Source organism: Macaca nemestrina, chromosome 1 (assembly GCF_043159975.1).
Source record: "Macaca nemestrina isolate mMacNem1 chromosome 1, mMacNem.hap1, whole genome shotgun sequence".
Taxonomy (NCBI): domain Eukaryota; kingdom Metazoa; phylum Chordata; class Mammalia; order Primates; family Cercopithecidae; genus Macaca; species Macaca nemestrina.
The window spans coordinates 84,633,386-84,657,886 of NC_092125.1; the positions used below are offsets into that span (position 1 = coordinate 84,633,386).

Genomic DNA, 24,501 nt, shown 5'->3' on the forward strand with positions numbered 1-24,501 from the left:
GCAGTGATCTGCTAAGCCCACTGGGAGCTGAAAACACAGGGGACTGCCTAAGCACAGCCATCTGAGTAGCACATGTGCCCTATTGCTAGGTACTTCTAAAAAGAATGAGCAAGACTGGCGGTGGGGTGGGGAGAAGGGTATGTGAGAAGGAGGAAAAGGGTGGCAGAAAGAGGCTGCAGATGGCCAGCAGAGCCGCATCACAGAGGGCTCTGAGGACAAGCTACGGAGCTGGCCTTGATTCTGTGGGACAAGTGCCTGGAGGCAACAGTGTCACTGCATGGGCAGCAAGTAGTGCCAGACTGAAAACTTGTCTCACACATGCACATAACCTTTAAAAATGTATATACATGCTCAAAAATTGATATATAAAATACAAGGGATAGCACATTGCTTACTGCCATCTTACTATTTCCCCATCGAAGATAGTAAAAGAAATACAAATACCACATAAGGGTCTGGAAGATTTGCATACCCAGAAAAATCGGGGAATCAGTATAAGATTTTAAGGGTGGGGAAGTGCTAAGCTCAGATTTATTTTACAGGAAGCACTCAAGTAAAGGCATAGAGAGAAAATTAGGGGGGATCATGCAATCATGGCAGTGAACAAGTGAGTCAGGAGCTGGTGGAAATGGAGTTCAGTTGTAGGTGTAGAGCAAGTAATGTCGACTGTTACTCGGGTAACGATTCCTGAGGGTGTACTGTGTGCCGCTGTTCCAAGTGCTCCACCTAGGAGCAGGCAACAGCGAGGGAAGCAGCTTGGCGAGTGGCAGAGCTCTGCACCTACCCAGGCTGCTGGGCCTGGATCCTGCTGAGTCTGAGCGGGCACAGGCGAGGTCCTTGGAGCAGCCAGCCCCACAAAGATACTGCCAGAACCCCACCAGCATGGTTCCAAAGGGGGTTCCCCATGGAGGTATTTTGCGTTGAGAATTCCATAAGCAGTTCCATTAAAAAAAGAGAGAACGTGCAATACTAGGAGATATGTGAACTTTGGATCCAATTCTTCTGCTGGCACTAGGCAAGGAAACGTCCTTGAAAAAAACTTGTATCAGAAAGCAAGAATTACTATCCATTTCTTCCCCATATGTCCCTCAAGCCTAGAACTGTGCCTGGCACATAGAAGGCATTCAATAAATAAAAATTATTTATGGTCTTTGCAAGCAACATTTTACACCAAATGGACAGTTCATACTTAGAGGAGCTTTGGTTCTACATTCGTGTAGTTTGCAAACATATAATTTTATATTCTGGTTAACAGGATGACATAGCTGTAAAGAAGTCTGAGGAACAAGGCCCTGCAATCTCAGGGACCTGAAGTATGAACAAGCGCAGAAAGTGGGGCCAGGTTTTTCTCCCAACAGATCCCAGGATATTCCCCCACCCCTTACCTTTGGGGTTACCCACTCCTTCCGGTTGGGTGTCTGTGTCTTGACCATACACTTGGTCCAGGCAGTGACGTCCCCAGTGCAGTAATAAGCATCACTCTTGAAGACCAGCTGACCCGAGCATTCCTTGCAGGGAAGGAGGGCACCGAACGCCATGCCATCGGCTACTCGGTCCAAGATCTGCAGCCAGTGGAGAAACACATCAGAGGGCAAATGCGGGACTAGAGAAAAGGACACTTACTAATGTGGGATGGAGGGACTTGCACAGATTCCACTCTCTACAAAGAGACTTCTTGCTGTGGGCTTGCTGTGGGGCTCTTAACACCCCACCCCGCCCTTCGTTTACAAAGGAGCTTGGATTCTTGTAAAGTAGGAGACCTTATTTCCAAGTGTTCCTGCAGCTCCCCCATCCCTCAGTGATTGAGAAATGAAGGGAGAGCCCAGAGCATCCACTGGCATTGCACAAAGTACAGTGCCAAGTCAACTCCCAAGAATGACAGCAGAGAAGGGCCAGCTGGGGACACTGATGGGACGCCGTCATGCCATCCCTCAGGAGGGGGCTCTTCACTCCACAGGCCTGGCACTCTAGAACAAGCACTAACATGTGGAAGATGTCTAGTGGGGCATGTGAATGCCGGCCCCATCCATCCCAGAAAAATGGTGACCACGATGGTGGTGATGACCGTGCAACACAACCACGATTTATACTCCTTGCAATTAATACCAGCAGGTGTTCACACGGAGGGCCTCCCACACTCCATTGGGACAGTCACTCCACAACGACGGGGTCAGCCTCACATGAGTGTCCCACTTAACACAAAGGCAGCTCACCGCCGACTCCCCAGAAGGCACTTGCTGCTTGTTGAAGATGAGTAGCTCCTTCAGGTCATTAGTCGAACACACTTTCTTTAGCTCATCCTTGATGTTCCAGATCAGGTCGTTCTGAGCCTATGGACAAGACCCAGTGGCTGAGAGGCCAGCTCTTTTCAAAGGAAGAATTCAACTGGAGGAGGAGCCCCGGTCAAGCTGAGCCTCCAGTTATACCCTGGTGCACCAGCAAGCTGCCACTCCAAACCTGGGTGATCAGCACAGGATTTGACTCCTGGTCATGCTCCTGTGGACACCAAATTAAGCCTGCTGTGTGGTCTCTCAGAGAATACTGTGGAAGGTGAGGAGGAGGCCCTAAGGGTTTGGGGGAGATTGCACCAAGGCTCCTGGAACCAACTCTCAGAAACCAATCCCCAGAGACACAAGGTAAGAGCCTGGAAGTGCTAGGCTGAGCCCAGGGCCCACGTTTATCAGCAACTAGAGGAGGCAGGGTATGGCTGTTCTCCACCAATCTTAGAGTAGGAATGATTCACAAACACTAATTTCCTTGATGGTATATTATATTCAGTATCACAGAGCAATGTATTTAAACTCTTCTGAAAATGGAAATTTTAATCTTTATTAAAGTGACTACTCTTGGTTGGATGCTTTTACGTGTCATCTCACTTATTCTTTTTCTTTGAGATGGAGTCTCACTCTGTCACCCAGGCTGGAGTGCAGTGGTGAGATCTCAGCTCACTGCAACCTCCACCTTCTGGGTTCAAGCAATTCTCCTGCCTCTGTGTCCTGAGTAGCTGGGATTACAGGTGTGCAACACCACGCCCAGCTAATTTTTGTATTTTTAATAGAAATGGTGTTTCACCATGTTGGCCAGGCTAGTCTCAAACTCCTGGCCTCAAGTGATCCGCCTGCCTCAGCCTCCCAAATTGCTGGGATTACAGGCGCGAGCCACTGCGCCTGGCCTCATCTCATTTATTCTCACAACAATCAAGCTTGCTGAGGAAGCTATCAGCCTCTCCATTTTAAAGTCTGAGGGAGTCTCCTCCTTCCCCAGGAAAATAGGCAAGTTATTAACCATCTCTGCTCAGATTCCACCTCTGTAAAATGGAGACAAAAACGCCAGCCCTATCATATCCTATAGGGTTGCTGTTAGTACCAAAGGAGGATTTTAACTCCCCTGGTGAAGCTGCAGGCACACACGTCTGCTCCATTTCCCAGCTTCATTTTTAAGGGCTCTCTCGACATCTCCTCTCCGTTGCACACAGCATACGCCGGGACACCAGGAATGGAGACGTGGGAGGATGAGGAAAAGGTCTAGTGGTACAGGGTTAAATGGAAGAAGTACAACAATGTCACCTAGATGACCAAGGGTAGAGAGCCAGCAGACACAGATGTGCCACGGTGGGAACACTGAGAGGCATTTTAATTTTCTGACTCTCTATACATCTCTGACATCAACGGGGAAGAGAGAAGGACACTAACCTCACTGAATGGCCAATGTGAAGTGGCACCACGGTTCTCCTGCAGCCAGTTTTGGTGCATGACAGACGCTTTTTTACCGTAAGACAACTGAACAAAATGTGTGACTCTTACTTAGCAACTAGAACTATATCAGAAATTGCTTTTAGTTTTAGTACTACTAGTAAAAACTGAATACTCATACAAGAGACACAAGCAGACGGTTCATGGAAATCACGTGCTCAAGGAGAGACCAACTGTTCTCCCCCAATTTCCCAAACACCCAGCATATTCTGATTAATAATTTTTGCTTTGCTTCAACACATACATAATCAACACAGGGATGAATCTTTCTGGTCAAGGACCACTGATTTAATGGATAGTTTTCTCCTGTCATTATCAGTCATCTATTCCTTTTTAAAAATGAGAGATCTTCATTTAAAAAATGTAGAGACACTTGATGTCTTCAAGCCATTTGTCTATGCTAAGAATCTTTGGCATCCTTTAATTAAGTATTCAGTTTCCAATGTTTGCAAGTGACCACAAAGGTGCAGGGTGTACAGTAGTGCATAATTTGGCCAAAGCATGAATCTCTGGCATCCCAGTAAGAGGCTGGTGAGTGGGAACAGAGCACTCAGCCTTTGCTCAAGCCTGGCTGCAGGTTGGACACCTACAGCCTAATGTGGGTTCTCTTCCAAATAAAAATGGTTTCCTTGGGAGGAGGGAAAACAATCTGGGGAAAAAGTCATACTATTTAATGACAGCCATCAATTTGCTAAAGTTCTTAATAAGTGGGACATAAGTCCTTGAATTGTCTTCTCAGAAAGAGAAAGAGAAAGAGAATCCAGACAGCAGCATGTTGAAAGGAGACACAGAGCTGAGAACTCACCTTTAGAGCTTTTTCAAGCTTACTATCTTTGTCTTTGTCTTTTTTAGATTTCTTCTTGGCCACTTCATCTACTCCATCCACCTCATCGCCTTTTCTCTTTCTGAAGGAGACACAGGATATGAGAGCCAGAACCATTAAAAATCTGACACCCAATGACTTGCGGTGATACAGTATCTTAATGTCATTCTATGACTACTCACACTTGTCACTCCCTAACCCCTGCCCCACTCAGTGCCCTTAGGCGATCACTGTCTACTCAGGGAGTATTTGCAACCAAGATGGCAGAAGACACCATCCATTTCAGAACATACTCTCCCAGCCAGGGAGAGGCGCTAGGGTTGTTCCAGGGACTTAGAACAACCCATTACAAGAATCCAGGGCTCAGGCCCCATCTGAGGTAAAAACAAAAACAACAAAAAAAACACCTATGTATCTCCTGGCCTGGAAGGTTCTAGCAGGGACTAGGCTAGAGGTAAGCCCATGGCTAGGCGGCAGGGATTGCAGAAAGACAAAGCACAAGTCCAGGGGCTAGGCCTTTCGAGCTAAAACACAGAGCAAGGGAAAGAGGCTGCTCACAGAGGTGGGGCCGTACTGCCACATAAAGCCCAGACAAGAAGCGACAGTCAAAGCAGTGCTAACCAGCCTGCCCCAGCTTGCTCAGCAAACATGGCTCTGAGACTATCACCTGCCCCTAAAACACAGGGGCAGGACAGCCACAGTGGTCTCAGTCTCAGCTATCTCACAGACCTGAGCACCAACCCTTGCACTTTCCTCAGCCATAAAATAGGGAAAAGAATACCATCTGCCTCACAGAACTCTGGTGACAGGCAAATCAAACAGTCTAAATACAGGGCTCGATACAGTGTCTGGCATACGAAATGTGCTCAACACATTCTGGCGGTTATCATGGCTTAAGTGGGAGCTGATGGACTCCAACACCTGTATCACGTGCTACAATGCCCTGTGGGCTTTCTGACCCACGGCCTGATTTTTCAATTTTCTTGCACATTCTAGAGCCCCATGTGTTGCTGCAATGAACAGGCATTATGAACTGAGATAATGTGTGATGGCTGCTCGATGGTTGCCCAGTCACCATCCAAGGAACAGGGTGCATACCAGGTTCTACCACACCACCCCTGGTGTACCTGTTAACAAGCAATTCTCCAGACTGAGGCTGAGGGACCAGCAGAGGGTAAACTGGAGAGAGCAAGAGGTGTCCATGTATTCAAGATGGTCACTGATGGTCCTTCCCATTCTAAATTTTAATACCATGCGAAACCCTTATCATCCTGAACTCTAAGCCAGGAAAATTATCCACTGCCCATCCCCTAACTAAAAATGGTCACGATTCTCCCAGCATTGTTAAGTGATCGACCCAGGCAAAACAAATACTCACCCAGGGAAGGAGGGTGGTCTTTTAAGTATCTAAAGGGCTGTCGTGGAAAAGTGTAGTTAGCCTGTCCATGGAGATCAGATGTTGGAAGGGGAAGAGACCACTAGGAAGCAGGTCTCACAGGGCAGAGGGCTCTCGGCAGAGGCCATGGGAATCCCTGGCTGTCCTTCCCTACCCTGTCCTTTGCCCCCAGATCTCTGCTGTCACCGTTCCTCAGTTTGCATCTCCGTGGCTTACTGACAGTCAGTGAAGGGAAACAGAGGAGTGATATGGAACCTGTAGAGCCTTCGGGCCTCCCTCAAGCCCCTCACTGAACCCCCAGGGCAACCCCACAGCGCTCCACCCACCCTTCGCTCTTGACTCCTGGGAGCTGCTTCTTCAGGGCTTCTTTATCCTCTGCAGCAAGGAGGCTGAAGCCCTTGAGCTGACTCGCACTGTACTCGGGCCGGAAACCCAGCTCCTCCCTGTTCTTGACAAAGCAGTGTGGGTGGTACCAGCGGTCAATCATGCCTAGCTGTGGCTTCTCCGGGTCCAGCATCTTCTTGGACAGGCGCACCTGGCCCTGCAGGAAAAACCGTATATGGTACCAAGGGAGCGACGAGGAAGGATGGTGAACATGATACGGACAGCCTGTGCTCCAACCAGTGAGGGGCTGCAGGTACAAGTCAAGGTCTGCCCGCCAACTTGAGGACTTATGGGCTTTTGAGAGGTTTAGCTCTCTCAGGTCATCAAGGATTGTGTGTTACCCTCAAGACTCAGGGTTCCTTAAATTCCAAATGGCTGGCGACCTAACTACCTGTTTGGACATGTGAAGAATTGCTAACATTCCCCTTAAGATGTTTCTGTTGACCTGGGGCAGGCATAAAAACACATGGTATGGTGTGCTGGGCAGAGCTAGAGCCTTGCACACCTGCGTGGGCTTCCAATGCAGCATTTTTTTTTTTTTTTTTGATAGGGTCTTGCTTTGTTGCCCAGGCTGGAGTGCAGTGACTTGCTCTCAACTCACTGCAACTTCTGCCTCCCAGGCTTAAGTGACCCTCCCACCTCAGCCTTGCCTGGCTAATTTTTTTGTAGAGATGAGGTCTCACTACGTTGCCCGGGCTGGTCCAGAACTCCTGGACTCAAGCAATACTCCTGCCTCAGCCTACTGCACCACCGCGCCCAGCCCCCAATGCAGCACTTTTGTATTAGCAGGAATTTTCTGTCCATTCCCACCCAGCTATGGCCTCCTTAGTCTCTTTACAGATGACACCCTCTAAGGACTAATAACCCCACAGGCAAGAATTCAGTCCTGCCAGCCTGCGCAGGTCCCCAGTCCCCAGGCCTGATATTCCCAGGAGAGTTCCAGGCCCGGGAGGCTCAACCCAGAGAATGCAGCAGGAGGGGCTCCTGACAATACATAAAGCCAGCAACCCAGCAGCACACACCACCCGGCATTCCCCTTGAGGCAAAGAGGATCTTAACGTTTGCCTTAAATTTTTGGTGGTTGAAGGTAGCTGGAGAAGATATAGCAATTCCATGTTTTCGTTTTCTAAATACCCATTGGCTCACCTCAATTTTCTGTATAAAACCTCCAGGAGGCAGAAACTTTCAATTAATGCCTCGAATGAATCAATTAATATGTGCATGTCACATTAGAGAAGGGTGAGAAGGCTGCGGGGCACAAGCCTTCCCTTCTACCTGTGTCTCCGTCCATTTTGTCTGACTGGCTGTCAGCCTTCAAGGACTAGAACTGGTGGGAAAGCCTGGTTAACGAAGATCCTCTGATTAAACAGAAAAAGGCTGGAGGCTCATACCAGGGTAAACACACTCCTTACACCTAATTCTACCATAAAACACAGACAGTCTTTCCCCAGCCACTGTTGGATCCAAAAGACACCCCTTTTGTTAATGCTTTCCAAGAGCAGATGCATACATACAAGAGAACTGGACCAGACCTGTCTGGAAGTCACTGTCACATCTGGTCAACACTAAAGTCTTCAGTTTATTTTTAATCACGTGCGCTGAGCTAGCACCCTAAAGCCCCCATTTCTTCTCTTCTCTTGAGACAGACAATGACATCAATGCAAGCAATCCATAAAGTTCAGGGATCTGAGCCCCCAAGACCTTACCTTTTCTATCTTCTCCATACACCCCTTGCATGTGCTTCTGTTGGACTTGGCATACTCTGCTGCAAAGTCACCCAGCGTCTTCTCTGCCTTGCTACCAATTCCATCCTGGCCTTTGCCTGAAGAATCAAACAGACAGCAATGCTCATCTCAACAGCTCCAAAATGCAGCTTAGAGGAGCCCCCTGTCCTCTTCTACCTCCCCAGGATCCTTCCACTAGGATACCTTATGCCTTGGGAGACTACGATTGGTCCATCTCATCTGTCTGTAACAACCGTGGTCAGCTAATAGAGCTTCTTTTCTGGAGATAAATGACCCTTCTCCTTGAAAGAGCAGCACATTAGGGGGTGATCAGCTGTCTGACATTCCGTCTCCTCCCCTTCCTCTGGAGGCCCCTCCCGCACTTTAGAAAGCACTTATTAGGTGTTTACCTTAAAAGCCTCGGAAGCATACTGACGTCTCACTAAGCCTCCTAATTTCCATTATACTTTTATTTACCAAAGTGTGGAATTAAAGGAAATATTTTGATATAAGCCAGACACAAGTATATGTAAGAATTAAATATGTGGTAAAGGTATCATTTCAAGTTAGTGGGAAAAGGTTGAATTATTCAATAAAGAGTTGTGGGGATCACTGGCTAGACATTTGGGACAAAAACTAGATTATTTTCTTATTATAAAAATAAATTCTCAGGCTGAATCAGGTAGTAAGATGCCTAAGACCAGGAATAAGATGAAGCTATCTTCCCATCACTTCTATTCCATATTGTATTGGAGGTTGTAGTAAGTGCATTAAGGAAATAAAAAAAAAAAAACACAAAAGGTATAAGTTTGGAAAAGAGTAAGTAAAACCATCTCTCCTTATAGATGATTCTATTTGATGTTCCTAAGAGATATCTTGAGAAATCTATTTTAAAATCTACTAAATTAAGTGAATTTAGCAAACATGCAGGGCACACTGTCAATATACAAACATACAAATATGTCTAATACTAGCAATAAACATACTGGAAAAGGCAAGTGCATTGTTATTTAAACAGCGTTAAAATACATAAAACACTTAGATAAATTTAACAAAAGATGCGCAAGATCTCTGCACTAAAAGCTCTAAGACTGCTGAGATGAAAGAAGACCTAAATAAATGAAGAAACGTATCATGTTCATGGACTGTTAAGATGTCAATTATCTGCAATTTGATCCACGGATCCAGTGAGATGCCTATCAAATTCCTAGCAGCTGTATTTGTAATAGCCCCAAAATGGCAACAACCCCAAAGTCACCAACAGTAAAATGGATAAACAAACGGATATACCCAAACAAAGGACTACTCCCCAGAAATTAAAAGAACTAATGACACACAAGATGACCTGGATGAATCTCACAGGCAGTGCGCTGAGTGAAGAAAGTGTGTAAGAGGGTATACAATTCCTTTTCTTCCTGAAATTCTAAATCAGGCAAAATTAATATATGGGGAAAGAAATCAGAACAGTGGTTACCCGAGTCAGGGAAAAATGACTAGCAAAAGTACACGGGAACTTCCCAGGGTGATAGAAGAAATGTCTATAACTCAATGGGGTATATGCCAGATGTGTATAAGCATTTGTCAAAACTCACTAAACTGTATACGTAAGATCTGTGCATGTAACTACTGTAAATCATTTTAAAAATTCCAGATATAATACCAAAGACATATCACAAATGAGAAGACAGACATGACTATACAAACGTTAGTGAAAGATGAAACTTTAATGAGGCAAAAAAATACAACAGACAAAACTAAAAGAAAATGTGAAACTTGGAAAAATATTTGTAAAATGTTATGACAAAGAATCAGTATCTTTTACATTTCCTTAAGAAAAAGACAAGGCCAGGCATGGTGCCTCACACCTGTAATCCCAGCACTTTGTGAGGATGAGGCAGGAGGATCACTTGAGCCCAGGAGTTCAAGACCAGCCTGGGCAACATAGAGACTTCCTCCATTTAAGGAAGAAAGAAACAAACAAAACAGCCCCCAAAGCAAACCCCAGCATGGTGGCGCATGGCTGTACTCCTAGCTACTTAGGAAGCTAAGGTAAGAAGATTGCTTGAGCCTCGGAGTTCAAGGTTACAGTGAGCTAGGATCGTGCAACTCCACTCTAGCCTTGGGTGACAGAGTGAGACCCTGTCTCCAAAAAAAGGAAACACTTAGGAATGGTATGTTAGTAGAGAAATGTGTATATTATATACTGCTGGTATAGCATGTGCAACTGAAGCAACCTTTCTGGAAGGCAATTTGGCACATACATAGAAAACCTTAAAATTGTTCATCCCTTTGAACAGTAACTGCACATCTTAGAATTAAAGAAATAACTGTACAGGTGCCTGGGATGTACAAGAAGTTTGCAGCAGCTCTATGTGTAATATAACTAAAAGGTTAAAATTCTAGTCTCAAAAGCAAGACAGGGCTGGGTGCGGTAGCTCACACCTGGAGTCCCAGCTGCTCAGCAGGCTGGAGGATTGTTTAAGCCCAGGAGGCCAAGGCTGGAGTGTGGGCTGTGATCATTCCACTGCACTCCAGCCTGGGTGACAGAGCAAGACCGTGTCTCAAAAAAAAAAAAAAAAAGAAAAAGAAAAAAAGCAAGACAGACTGGATTTGAATCCTGGCTCAGGAATTTTCTACCAGTACAACCTTGAGTCAGTTACCTAACTTCTCTGTGACTGAACGTCCTCACCTGTAAAACTGACAAAGACTTACTGCAAGGACACAATTAAATTAATATGTCAAGTACTTGGAATACTGCATGAAATTTAGCAAGACCTCACTAAATGACTACTATGCACTTTAATCTGTAACTTTTAACATGAAAAGAGTAAATATCAAGTTGTAAAAGTACTAACAGGTCAACATCACTAGTCGTTAGTGAAATGAAAACCAAAAAACCACAGTGAGATACTACACTTCACACACATTAGCATGGCTATATTAAAAAAAAAAATAAGTGTTCATAAGAATGAGGACAAATTGGAATCCCCTTGTCTTGCTGGTGGAAATGGAGGAGCTGTTGTAGAAAACAGGATGGAGGCTCCTCAAAAAATTAAACATGGAATTACCATGATTCGGTGATTTCACTTCTGGGTATATACAGCAGAGAAGTGAAAGCAAGGTCTCTAACATATATTTGTATACCAATGTTCATTATAGCACTAATATTCATTATCATTATTATGAATATTATGAATACCATTCATAATAGCCAAAATGCAGAAACCTGGCCGGGTGCAGTGGCTCACGCCTATAATCCCAGCCTGGCCTATGTGGTGAAACCTTGTCTCTACCAAAAAATACAAAAAAATTAGGTGGATGTGGTGGTGCATGCCTGTAATCCCAGCTACTCGGGCGGCTGAGGCAGGAGATTTACCTGAACCCGGGAGGTGGAGGCTGCAGTGAGCCGAGATCAGGCCACTGCACTCCAGCCTGGGCAATAGAGTGAGACTCTGTCTCAAAAAAAAAAAAAAAAAACCAAAAAACAAAGTGCAGAAACCGCCTAAATGTCCACAGACATATGAATGGGTAAATGAAATATGGTATATTCATGCAATTAATGTTTATTATGTCTTTAAAAAGAAGGAAATTCAGACACATGCTGCAACATGGATGAACCTAGAAGAACTATGCTGAGTGAAGTAAGCCAGACACAAAAAGACAAATAACTGCCTAACTCCACTCACATGAGGTGCTAGAGTTTTAGCTTCACAGAGACAGAAGAAACAGTGGTTACCAGGGACAGGGAGAACAGGCAGTTACTGCTTAATGGATTGGGAGTTTCAGTTTGGGAAGATGAAAAAGTTCTGGAGCTGGATGATGGTGATGTTTGCCTAACAATGTGAATCTACTTCATGCCACTGAACTCTACACTTAAAAATGGTTAAGACAGGTCAGGCACAGTGGCTCATGCCTATGATCCCAGCACTTTGGGAGGCCAAGGCGGGTGGATCACCTGAGGTCAGGAGTTCAAGACCAGCCTGGCCAACATAGTGAAACCCAGTCTCTACCAAAAATATAAAAATTAGTCAGACGTGGTGGCGCACACCGGAAATCCCAGTTACTTGGGAGGCTGAGGCAGGAGAATCGCCTGAACCCGGGAGACAGAGGATATAGTGAGCCATGATTGTACCACTGTACTCCAGCTTGGGCGACAGAGCAAGACCCTGTCTTAAAAAAAAAAAAAAAAAAAAGTTAAGATAAATTTTATGTTATGCCTATTTTGCCACCAAAAAAAAAAAAAAAAAAAAATCAACTAAGGAAAGTGATACTTAGAGTAGGATCTCAATTCTGCAGGAAAGAAAATCACACACACTCACAAGCAAATTAGTATTTTCTAAGGAGATATCCTACATGTTAATAAGTCATTTGTGAATTAGAGGATTTGGGATGAATTAAACTTTTCATATATTTAAAAATAGTACGTTAGGCTCTCTGGATGAAAAGTCCCTGGACAATCAGTAGGTAGTATCCTAACTGTATGGTTATGATAGTTTCACAAAAAGACACATTTTCAGTAAAATTATTATGCCTTCTCATATTATAAAATTATACTTAAGTCAGCCTGGCCAATACGGCGAAACTCCATCTCTACTAAAAATACCCAGCCAGGTGTGGTGGCACACACCTGTAATCCCAGCAACCCAGGAGGCAGAGGTTGCAGTGAGCCGAAATGGCACCACAGCACTATAGCCTGGGTGACAGAGATTATCTATCTATCTATGTACTTAGGTATATTTAAATTATAACTAGATATAACACATCTATGCCCCTAAACCTACAACTTTCCCTATCCTGAACACAAAAGAGAAAACAGCCACAGAACAAGAAAAACGTCAGCCAGGTGTATTTGCTCACGCCTGTAATCCCTGTGCTTTGGGAGGCAGAGGTGAGATTGTTTGAAGCCAGGAGTTTGAGACCAGCCTGGGGAACATAGCAAGATCCCTTGGGCAACAAGGGATTAAAAAAAAAAAAAAAAAAAAAAAAAGTTAAAAAATTAATTGGGCATCTGTAGTCCTAGCTTCTTCAGAGGCTGAAGTGGGAGGATTGCTTGAGCCCAGGAGTTAGAGACTGCCAGTACATTCCAGCCTAGGCAACAGAATGAGACCTGCCCTCTGCTAAAACTGGCATACTCACCCTCTGAACCCTTTCTTACAAATTTATTTACTTTTTAAAACTCTCAATTCTGAGCCGTTACTAATCTATTTGCAGCAAGCAGCTGGTCAGACATACCAACAGCTACAAGGACCAGCTGCAAGAAGGACAGACAGTGATACGGTTTGGATCTGTGCCCCCACCCAAATCTCCTATCAAATTATAATCTCAAATGTTGGAGGTGGGGCCTGGTGGGAGGTGACTGGAACACAGGACAGATTTCTGCCTTGGTGCTGTGTCACGATACTTTTGAGTTCTCCTGAGATCTGGTTGTTTAAAAACGTGTAGCACCTCCCCTCTCACTCTCTTCCTCCTGCTCCGGCCATGTGAACTGCCAGCTTCTCCTTTGCCTTCTGCCATGACAGTAAAGACAGTAACAAGGTTGGAGGGCTGACACTACCCAACCTAAAGAGTTACTATGAAGCCCCAGCAGTCAACACAGTGTGGTACTGGCAAAAGGATAAGTAGATCAGTGGGACAGAACAGGGAGCCCAGAAACAAAGCCACACAAGCACAGTCCACTGATCTGTGACAAAAAAGTAACGGCAAAAATGGGAGAAAAGATGGCTTTTTCAAGAAGCGGAGCTGTAACAACTGGACATCCACATGTGAAAAAAAAAAAAAGGAATCTAGACACAGACCTTACACCCTTCACAAAACGTAACTCAAAATGGATCACAGATCTAAATGTAAGACACAAAACTGTTAAACTTCTAGAAGAAAATCCAGATGACTTCGGGTCTGGTGATGACTTTTTACAAACAACACCAAAAGCCCAATCCACTGAAGAAGTAACTGATTAACTAGACTTCATAAAATTAAAAACTTCTGCTCTGAGGAAGACCAGCCACACACTGAGAAAAAATATTTTCAAAAGACATAAGATAAAGGGCTGTTATCCAAAATATACCAAGAACTCTTAGGAATCAACAGTAAGAAAACAATCTGATTTTAAAAAGAGCAAAACCAGGAGTTTGAGACTAGTCTGGGAAACAAGGTGAGGCCCCGTCCCTACAAAAAACTTTAAAAAATTAGCCAGGCATGGTGGTGCACACCTGAAGTCCCAGCTATTCAAGAGGCTGAGGTGGGAGACAGAGGTCAAAGTTGCAGTGAACTGTGATCACACCACTGCACTCTAGCCTGGGCGACAAAGCAAGACACTCTTAAAGAAAAAAAAGTGGGGGCGGGGGCAGGCAAAAGACATTTCACCAAAGATATACAGATGCTAAATAAACATATGAGAAGATGTTCAAGATAATTACAGTATTAGGGAAATAAAAATTAAAACAATAATAAAATACTATACATCTATTAGAATGGCCAAAATCCAAAACACTGACAACACCAAATGCTGGCAAAGATGTACGATGATACGAATTCTCATCCATTGTTGGTGGAATGCAAAATGATTCAGCTTTTTGGAAGACAGGTTGGCAGTTTCTTACAAAACTAAATATACTCTCATCACATGATCCAGCAACTGTACTCCTTGATTACCCAAAGGAGTTGAAACTTATGTCGCCAGAAAAACCTGCACGTGGATGCTTCTAGCAGCTTTGTTCATAATTGCCAAAACTTGGAAGCAACCAAGCTGTCCTTCAGCAGGTCAATGAATAAACAAACTGGTAATCCAGACAGTGGAATATTATTCGGTAATAAAACGACAAGACATGGAGGAATCTTTTTTTCGAGGTAGAGTCCAGCTCTGTTGCCAGGCTGGAGTGCAGTGGCGCCATCTTGGCTCACTGCAACCTCTGCCTCCTGGGTCAAGCAATTCTCCTGTCTCAGCCTCCCGAGTAGCTGGGACTACAGGTGCACACCACCACGCCTGGCTAATTTTTGTATTTTTAATAGAGACAGGGTTTCACCATATTGGCCAGGCTGGTCTCAAACTCCTGACCTGGTAATCCACCCGCCTCAGCCTCCCAAAGTGCTGGGATTACAGGTATGAGCCACCATGCCTGGCCCGACATGGAGGAATCTTAAGAGCACATTACTAGTGAGAGAAGCCAATCTGAAAAGGCTACCTTCTGTATGATTCCAACTATATTATATTCTGGAAAAGGAAAAACGATGGAGAAAGCAAAAAGATCAGTGGTTACTAGAGGTTAGAGGGGAGGGAGGAATGACTAGGCAAAGCACAGAGGATTTCCCAGGCAGTGAAAGGACTCTGAAGGCTACCATAAAGGTACATGCATGCCAAAGTACATTTGTTAAAACTGACAGGATGTACAACACCAAGAGTGAGCCTCATGTAAAGTACAGACCTCGAGGGATAGCGACGTGTCAATGTAGCTCATCAGTTATAACTATGGACCACTCTGGTGGCATTGTTGATTGTGGACAAGTCTGTGTATGTGTGGGGTGGGGAGGACTATATGGAAACTCTGTACTTTGCTCAATTTTGCTGTGGACCTAAAACTGCTGTAAGAAAAAAGTCTATATACAGGAGAATGGTGTGAACTTGGGAGGCAGAGCTTGCAGTGAGCTGAGATCGCGCCACTGCACCCCAGCCTGGGCGACAGAGCAAGACTCCGTCTCCAAAAAAAAAAAAAAAAAAAAAAAAGTCTATATATAAAAAAAGGTTAAACAGACAATGGAACAGAAATTTCTAAAAGGACCCCAAAATACAGACATTTTGTACATGACACAAGACACCTCTGGAATCAATGGGGGAGATGAATAAGTCAATAAACAAAGTAGGGGTCGGGAGCGGTGGCTCATGCCTGTAATCCCAGCACTTTGAGAGGCCGAGGAGGGCAGATCACAAGGTCAGGAGTTCAAGACCAGCCGGGCCAACATGGTGAAACCCCATCTCTACTAAAAATACAAAAAATTAGCCGGGCATGGTGGCAGGCACCACGCTACTCAGGAGGCTGAGGCAGGAGAATTCGCTTGAACCCGGGAGGTGGAAGTTGCAGTGAGACAAGACCATGCCATAGCACTCCAGCCTGGGCAACAGAGACTCCATCTCAAAAACAAACAACAACAACAAAAAAACAAAGTAGGGAAACTAGATCATCATTTGGAAAAAAATAAAACTGGAGTCATGCCTCACACCACATCAGCACACACCGGGAAAACTTCCAAATAAAACATTTAGATGTTAAAAGAAACAAGGAACTATAAAATTACATGTACTGGACGTAGTTCATCTGTATTCCCAGGCTGGGCTACTTGACAGTGGCTGCTGGTGCCTTTTCCCTAGCACTGTCACTACCTCAGGGTAAGGGCCACACCCTGGCATACCGACCCTGTAGTGACCACCACAGTAACAAACACAGCACTGTCACCAACAGGCCAACTCAAAACCAGGGACTCTGAGTCCTCCTGCCACTTCCAGATCTAGAGGCAGCTCTGGCTGCAGGGTGTGACTGTGCAGAGGCCAGTAGCACAATCTGGAAGTGCAGAGAACGCACCTCAGGCAAGCAAAAACCAGTAAGAAACAAGAGACAGAACCAATGGATAATGCTGCTCCCTTCCTCCTGCTCCGAGGGGCTTTTCTGAACTTGGTGGCAAAGGACTTGTGTGAGGGCATCCTGCATGACCAAGCCATTGGCTGTTTCTCATGAAGCCATGGCCAGCTTGACAACATATGGCAGGCACTGTGCTTGCCCTCCTGCCTCCCCTTCCTTCCTCTCTCTTGCTGCCCTAGGATTACATCTCCTAATAAAGCTTTTAATAGCTTTGCTGTATGCTCTGCTCTCTATGTCACCTGACATGACCTGTACTAAGACATGGGAGAAGACATAAAAGGAGAAAACTGTGGAGACAGTAAAAAGGGCAGTGGTTGCTGGGAATTAGGAGGGATAAACAGGGGATTTTTAGAGCGGTGAAACTGATGCAGGGCAGGCCAGCCCTAAATTGGGGCTTGGCCTGGGAGGGTCCTTGGCTTCGCTCTGGACAGAATTTAAGAGCGAGCTGGTGGTAGAAGCAAGCAGCTTTATTGCGGCAGCAGTGTTATGGCTCTGTGACTGCTCCTGCAGAGCAGGGCCAGCCCACAGGCAGTGTGCTGAGGGCAGCAGCACAAAGGCAGTTCTGTGGTCATATTTACACCCACTTTTAATTATATGCAAATTAAGGGGCAGATTATGCAGACATGTTAAGAAATGGGGTGGTAACTTTTAGGTCATCAGACTGTTGTCACAGAAAGGGGTGGTAACCTCTGGGTATTGCCATGGCAATGGTAAACTGATATGGCACACTGGTGGGTGTTTTATGGAAAGCTGCTTTGTCCCTGTCCCTGCTTTAGTTAGTCCTCGGTTTGGTTTGGTGCCTGAGCCCCGCCTCCTACCTCATTCCCCTCTCAGAGATGAGCTATTCTTCCTTAATCTTAAGGGGGCTGCAGAAGGGTGCAGGTCTGAAATTACTCTGTATGATATTATAACAGCAGATGTATGTCATCACATAACTGTCCAAACCCATAGAATGTACAGCATCAGGAGTTTCTGGACTCTGGGCAATAATGATGTGTCAATGTAGGTTCCTCAATTATAGCAAATGTACTACTCTGGTGGGAGATGTTGACAAGGAAGAGCCTGTGTGGTAGGAGGGGGAGCGGGTATTGGAAACTCTTTGTTCTTTGCTTACTTTTGCCATGAACAAAAATAAAGTCTATTAAAAACAAAACAACTTTAAAGGCTACATTCCAAGCATCTGGAAAAATAAAACACCAAATATCATGCAACAGATGATGCTGAGTCCAGGAGGTGTTGCTGAAATAACATGGGCACCATACGCTTGATCTGCACATGTGGGAGAAGGCAAGCTGGGGGAGGTTTGCTTTGCTATCTGAGAAGAGGACCCCTGGGAGCTTCAGGGTGGGGGCTGAATGCCCATGCTGCCCATTTGTACACACCTGTCACTCCTCCAGCTTCCGCTGTCTTCTTGACTTTCTGCTGGTCATCCCACCGAAGCTCAGAGAACCCATCCACCTCCACGTCAGGGTGCCGGATGGAATGGCCCACCTTCCAGAAGCAGGAGAAGTGGTACCAGTGTGGGACTTTTCCATCAAACATGGGCGACTAGAAGGAGGACAAACAGAGGGAGGTAAGTGAGCAATTAACTTTTGGCTTAGAACCACTAGATGTTGACCTCAACCCCAGTCCCAGTCCCAGGCCCAGCTGTGACAGCTGTGACAGAAGGACAGCACATGAAACCTTCGTTCTCCTATCTGTGAAAGGAGGACAGCCTCCGCTCTCACATGAAGAGCTGCAGCATCCTTCTCACGATCTTCCCCAAGGCTCAGAGGACTGTAGCCCATCGGTCTCGAGCTCATTCTCTTAGGACACAAACACAGCCACAAGAAAGGTAGCCTTTTACCACTGAGCTCTGCCCCACGTCTCTTTTCACCACACACCACTACATTTAGTGGTGAGCTGCCTCATGGTCTAGTGAAACACACAGAAGACACCTGTGCAGAGTCACAATCCTGCAGCATCTGCTGGGAATGGCCAGACAACTGCTCCAGGCACGCCTGGACTCAAAGGGCCTGTGTGCCCCAGAAAAGGGCTCTTTAAGTGCCTCTGCAGTTAAGAATAATGAGGAACAAGACCCAGATAATGAGCAAAGCAGAAAAAGTGTGTCAGAAAAAAACTGTCAAGTTCGCAGCAGCCACACAGATGTGAGTGGAATCAATGGAGGTCTGTGAGGCAACCGTGACAGTGGATGGTTCGGTTCGGGGCAGCATGCCTGGAGCTGGAGTCAGCTGCTCACTGGCCTTCGCGGGGGCAGTTTCCCAGGTGCAGGACCTGGGAAGTCTGGCCACAGGGAACACAGTTCTCCTCTGCAGGTAGTTTGCTTCCCACTAGGCCTTTCATTGTGACAGGGCCAGGTTCTGCTCCCAGGCCTCCAGCACGGTCTGGCTTTTTTTTTGAGACTGAGTCTTGCTCTGTCGCCCAGGTTGGAGTGCAGTGGTGGGATCTCGGCTCACTGAAAGCTCCGCCTCCTGGGTTCATGCCATTCTCCTGCCTCGGCCTCCTGAGTAGCTGGGACTACAGGCACATGCCACCTACGCCTGGCTAATTTTTGTATTGTTAGTAGCAATGGGGTTTCACCACGTTGGCCAGGCTGGTCTCGAACTTCTGACCTCGTGACCCGCCCACCTTGGCTTCCCGAAGTGCTGGGATTACAGGCATAAGCCACTGCACCCAGTCCTGGCTTTACAGAGTGGACAGTGACAGCGACTGGGAAGAAGGGGAAGACATAGCCTGTAGTGTGGGTCCCTGAGCCTTTCATAAACCATCCTGTGTAATCCCACAATCTGCCTCTGGGTGGGAACCAGCACTTTCATTCACAGATGGAGACAGCGGGGCTGGAAATCCTTGCCTGGGGGGTTGGGAGTCACAGAGGCAGCAAACGAATGATTTGACACCATGGTTCCTCCCACCACACTTCACTGCCCGGCAGGAAGAGCTACTTAAAAATATACCAACTGTGATCTGACTACAGCAAGGGAAGTCCCAAACATCTGCTTTTACAGAATATAAAGCTAAACGTCACACAGATGCAGTAAGAGTATTAAAACAGCATTAAAAGTAAATGTGCTGAATTTTTAGGATGCAGTTGTGGGGACAGGGAAAATACTCTGGAAAAGCAATGATAAGGTGCCCCACTCCCTCTCTCCACTGTGAGTGGCCTCTTTCTGGATGTGATGTATTAAAATGCACAGCTAAGACTATGGCAGCGCAAGGACTCCTCAACATCAGCTTTCCCCTGGGTCTGGAATGCTCCCCGCCCTGTTCAGAGCATTCCCTCAGGGCTCCTTCCACAGCTCCCCTTGCTCACTAAGAACTATGCATTTGGTGATTGTTTCATAAGGGGCAAGATGCCTATCTTGTTATTCTCTAGCAACATCTGTCACAGAGGGCACGCAGTGTTTGCTTATGGCTTCAGGTCAGATGGAAAAAAAAAAAAAGGAAGGATGGGGTAATTCCTGCTGCAGAAGAGACAGCAAATGGCATTTCTGAGAGCAGACTCATGTTCCAGCTCTCAAACATTCCACCAGATCTCAACTAGGCTGCTGATACAGATCCTAAGCATCTGGCTATCATGGAACATTTGCAGTGGCCTCGTCCTGGCTCTGCCTGCTTGTCTACCCCTTGTCTACCCTTCCTGTACAATGTTCTGGTTACCCTTGTATAAAAGGGCACAGGTAATGGCTATGGCACTTCTTCCTGGCTGTGCCAGGGGCCCCAGACCTGCTGCCCTTTGGTCTGGGTGCTGTCTCCCCCAACCACCGGCACAGTGCTGGATAACCTAGAGGTGCTGCCCAATGGTGCAATCACAGCACAAGCTTAGAGGACAAAGGGCCTCGGCAGAAGAACCCTTGACCAAAGCAATGCTTTGCCCTAAAACTTAGGACTGAGAATGATGTGGCAGAAAGACATCAGACCAAGGTCACGAGACTATCGACTCCATTTGTTAGCTGCACAGCTCAGGCAAGGCACAGAATCTTTCTGAGCACCTAACATACCAGGGTCCTCACCCAACCAGCAGCTGGTGAACTGGGTTCCCTTCTGTGCAGAACAGGCCATGCTACCTGTCCACCTACGCCACAGAGAGAATGAACTGACCTCGCTGCATGCCTCCGGGTGCTCAAACCCTCCCAGGACAGAGCAACTCAAAGGTCTATCGCCACCCTCCTCCCACCAAAAAGCTGGAGGGCCCAGCTCATCCCTCCCAAGATGCCCCAGGCATGAGGGCTAAAGTATCAGGTATCAGATACTCAGAGAACAATACTCCCATATAAATGCAAAAGAAGGTATTTAAATTCAAGCAAGTGAAAAGGCTTCTTTCCTTTTGGTCTTCACCAGCTCAGCCTACCAGACCAACTTTAAATTCTGAATTAAAACTCTGAATCCACCCTCAATCACAATTACAGAAAAATCAGTTACTTTTAATAATAAAGAGTTTCTTTCACTATCAAGTATGCCAAAGGAAAGCCCAGAATGTTGTTATTACTATTTATTTTTTTTCAGACAGGGTCTGGGTCTGTCGCCCAGGCTGGAGTGCAGTGGCATTATCTCGGTTCGCTGCAACCTCCACCTCCCAGGCTCAAGCAATCTTCCAGCTTCAGCCTCCAGAGTAGCTGGGACATAAAGGCATGAACCACCACGCCCCGCTAATCATTGCATTTTTTTGTAGAGACAAGGTTTCAGCATGTTGGCCAGGCTGGTCTTGAACCGCTGAGCTTAAGTGATCTGCCCACCCAAGCATCCCAAAGTGCTGAGATTACAAGCGTGTGCCACCGAGCCTGGCCCCAGAATGTTAAACTTGATCAGGTTCAGCTTCCTCCATCCTGCCTCCCCCACAGCTAAGCCTCCTCTAACTTCCTCCACAGCGGTGTTGTTCTAGCCTCAACACACTGTCTGAACTTGGGTTTTCTGTCTTTCCACTAGAACACGGTACTCTGCCCACCTGTTACGGCCCGTGGATGTCCCTTTCTCGGAATAACATTTAAAAATGCATAATAAAAAGGCTTGCAAATGGTCAGTCATGGTGGCTCACGCCTGTAATCCTAGCACTTTACAGGGCTAAGGTGGGTGGATCACTTGAGCTGAGGAGTTTGAGACCAGCCTGGGCAACATAGTGAGACCCCATCTCAAAAAACAAAACAAACAAAAAAGTTCGAAAAGGAAACATACTCAAATAATTATCAAAACATTTGAAAGGTAATTTGCGTACAGTAACCCGTGAGCTTCAAAGTTTTAAATAACAAGATCTAGTACTGCCTCTAACAACTGTGATTTTTGTAGCAATGAGAGTAAATTATATTTTGAGAAACTCCCAACTGTAAAGTGAAAATATCTGTAATTACCGCTGGTGAAAAAAATCATAGGGACTGCTAATATGCCTTTGCTTTGCTGCTTACATTTATGATTAGAGGAAATAATGAATTTTATCTATAGGTTAGTGGAGATGGAGATATCTATTTTTTCTTATCTAAACCCATGGACCTCTTGCATTCTATCTACCATCCTACGGACCCTGGGGTTAAGAGCTCCCGCACCAGGAGTGAGAACTTCATTAGAACAGGCTGCCTTATATATTTAAGGTAAGTTCTAGGTTCCTTAGTGGGAAACACGGCTCTTCAAATTGTAGGCCCTGTCTACTTCCCTATCCTCATCTTTCTGCTCCACTTCTGTGAATTAACGACTCCTAATCAACCTTCCACCCTAAGGTGGGTCATCTTGGATTCCTAGGCACACAATGCCTGGAGCACAGTTCCATCAGGTGGCATCCATCCCCTCTGTACGGCAGTGTTTGTTTACCAGTCAATTCCCGTTTAACCAAACTGGAAATTCCCAAAGGTGGATTCTGTGTCCTTAAAACCTAACAGAGTGCTTAGAACTTAACAAATATCTACCAAATAAGCACTGTGTGCCACGTACTGACTTAGGTATGCCCCGAGGACACCGAGATGACAGACATATTGTTAAAAAAGATAACGGAAGTACACCTGGCACTTGGGTATCCACTCGGTAAATGTCGCCCTCCCTTGTACTCATTAAGTCCTGAAAATCCACTGAGGGCTATCTGGTCATTCCTAAAACACATTACAGCTCATGGTAGGGAGGAAAATCAAGCTACCTTGACCATGAGCACTAAGCTTGGGTAATGTGTTGGAAGCGAGGAGGAACAGGGCAGGTGAGAACCAGAATTATTCATACAAAGGCAGACACCAGCAAACTGGAAGCTGGAGGCAGGAGCCCCGGGGAAATGACAGGGGCCTTCAAGCCCACCACCTCACAGAAGCCTCAGGAAATCTCAAAAGGGGATCGATCCTCAATCTATCAAAAAGCCCACATGAGAAACCCCCCTGGAGCCACTCTTACTCAAACCAGACAGCTGCAAGTGCACCGAGAACGCGTCTGTGAACCTGGAAAATTTGGGGAAAATGTTATTTTAAAGCACAGATTAGGCTCAAAGTGAATGCACTGTACAGAAATGACACCTCTCTGCATAGTTTTGCCTAATTAAAATGAAAAATGAGGGTGAGCGTTAAAATGACGTGTTGAAATGACGGCCAAAAATAGGTTAAAAAAAAAAAAATCCCCACATGCCAGTCGCCACCATCCACGTAGGACAAAAATCTTCCAGAACAAGATAGGTCAAAATCAGATTAGCTTAAAGAGACCATGTACAATTCCCCCCCACCCCCAATCCCTGAGGCGAACGGCAATAATAAAACACCACCACCAAGAAAGGAGGAGAAAAGCGGCTTCTCGTTTACACAAAGCGAAAGGCAGCACCAGCTGCAGACTGTATTTCCCGGGCTTTTCCTGCAACATCAGCAAAACCTTCCGGAAGGGTCGGCCGGGCCGCTCGGCGGAGGAGAGGCGGCCACGGCCCCACAGGCCCCAAGTGCCGCTCCGAGGGCCCAGGTCCGCTCGCTCCCCGGGCCCGCACTCCCCGAGCCTTCCCGGACACAGTTAACCCGGGGCGCCGCGTACCCGCCCCGCCGCCCGCACAGCGGCCCGCACCTGCACCATGATGGCCATCCGGAGCGAGTCCTTGGGGATGCTCTCGCTGCATTTCTTGCAAGAGGCGCGCCCGCTCTTGGCGTACTCGACTCGGTAGAGCTTATCCGAAGACTCCGCCATCTCCCCTAGCTGCAGCCAAAGCTCCGGGAGCCCGACGCCACGACCTGGAAACACGCCGCCGCCTCACCGCCTAGCCGCCCCGCGTGCGCTCACCCAGCCGCAGGCGCCTGAGCGTCCAGAGCCGCCACCGAGCACACCGCACCGGCCACCGCGGTTCCCCGATAGATTGCTGATGCCTGGCAGCGGGAACGCCCACGGAGCCCACGTCCACGGGGCGGGGCCTGCGGCGCTCGCGCCCCCTGCCGGCCGGGGGGCGGAGTTTCCCGGGCTCCTGCGGGTGGAGCTCTACGGCCCGCTACCCTGTGGGCCGAGGCGGGGCTTGGACTGAGCTAGTAGCTCTTTGGAGGACCCGGCGCCACCCCTTTGATCGTTCTGTCCCAGGAAGTCTTACCTGTTTTCATAACTAATTATACCCCCAACCCCTCCACCTTTAATTTTTGAGACTGAGTCTCACTGCGCTGGAGTGCAGCGGCGCGATCATGGCTCACTGCAGTCTGGAACTCCTGAGCCCAGCGATCCTCCCACCTCAGCCTCCCAAGTAGCTGGGACTACAGGCGTGCACCACCACAACTGGCTAATTAAAAAAAAAAAAAATTGTTTTTTTAGGGATAGAGTCTCGCCAAGTTGGCTAGACTGGTCTCAAACTCCTGGCTATAAGTGATCT

At 46.6% G+C, this 24,501-nt stretch overlaps 1 protein-coding gene across 1 annotated transcript in view; it reads right to left on the bottom strand.

Moving 5' to 3' along the window:
• LOC105478612 (poly(ADP-ribose) polymerase 1) overlaps positions 1-24,009 on the bottom strand; it is a 47,004-nt gene extending 22,995 nt beyond the window's left edge. The window contains exons 1-7 of the mRNA XM_011736108.2: positions 23,718-24,009; positions 18,092-18,257; positions 8,062-8,177; positions 6,298-6,512; positions 4,558-4,657; positions 2,214-2,330; positions 1,386-1,562 (exon numbers count right to left, since the gene is read on the bottom strand). Coding sequence (XP_011734410.1) covers positions 1,386-1,562; positions 2,214-2,330; positions 4,558-4,657; positions 6,298-6,512; positions 8,062-8,177; positions 18,092-18,257; positions 23,718-23,837 — 1,011 coding nt within the window. The 5' untranslated portion in view covers positions 23,838-24,009. The remainder of the gene's footprint in view (positions 1-1,385; positions 1,563-2,213; positions 2,331-4,557; positions 4,658-6,297; positions 6,513-8,061; positions 8,178-18,091; positions 18,258-23,717) is intronic.
• Between the last annotated feature and the right edge of the window lie 492 nt (positions 24,010-24,501).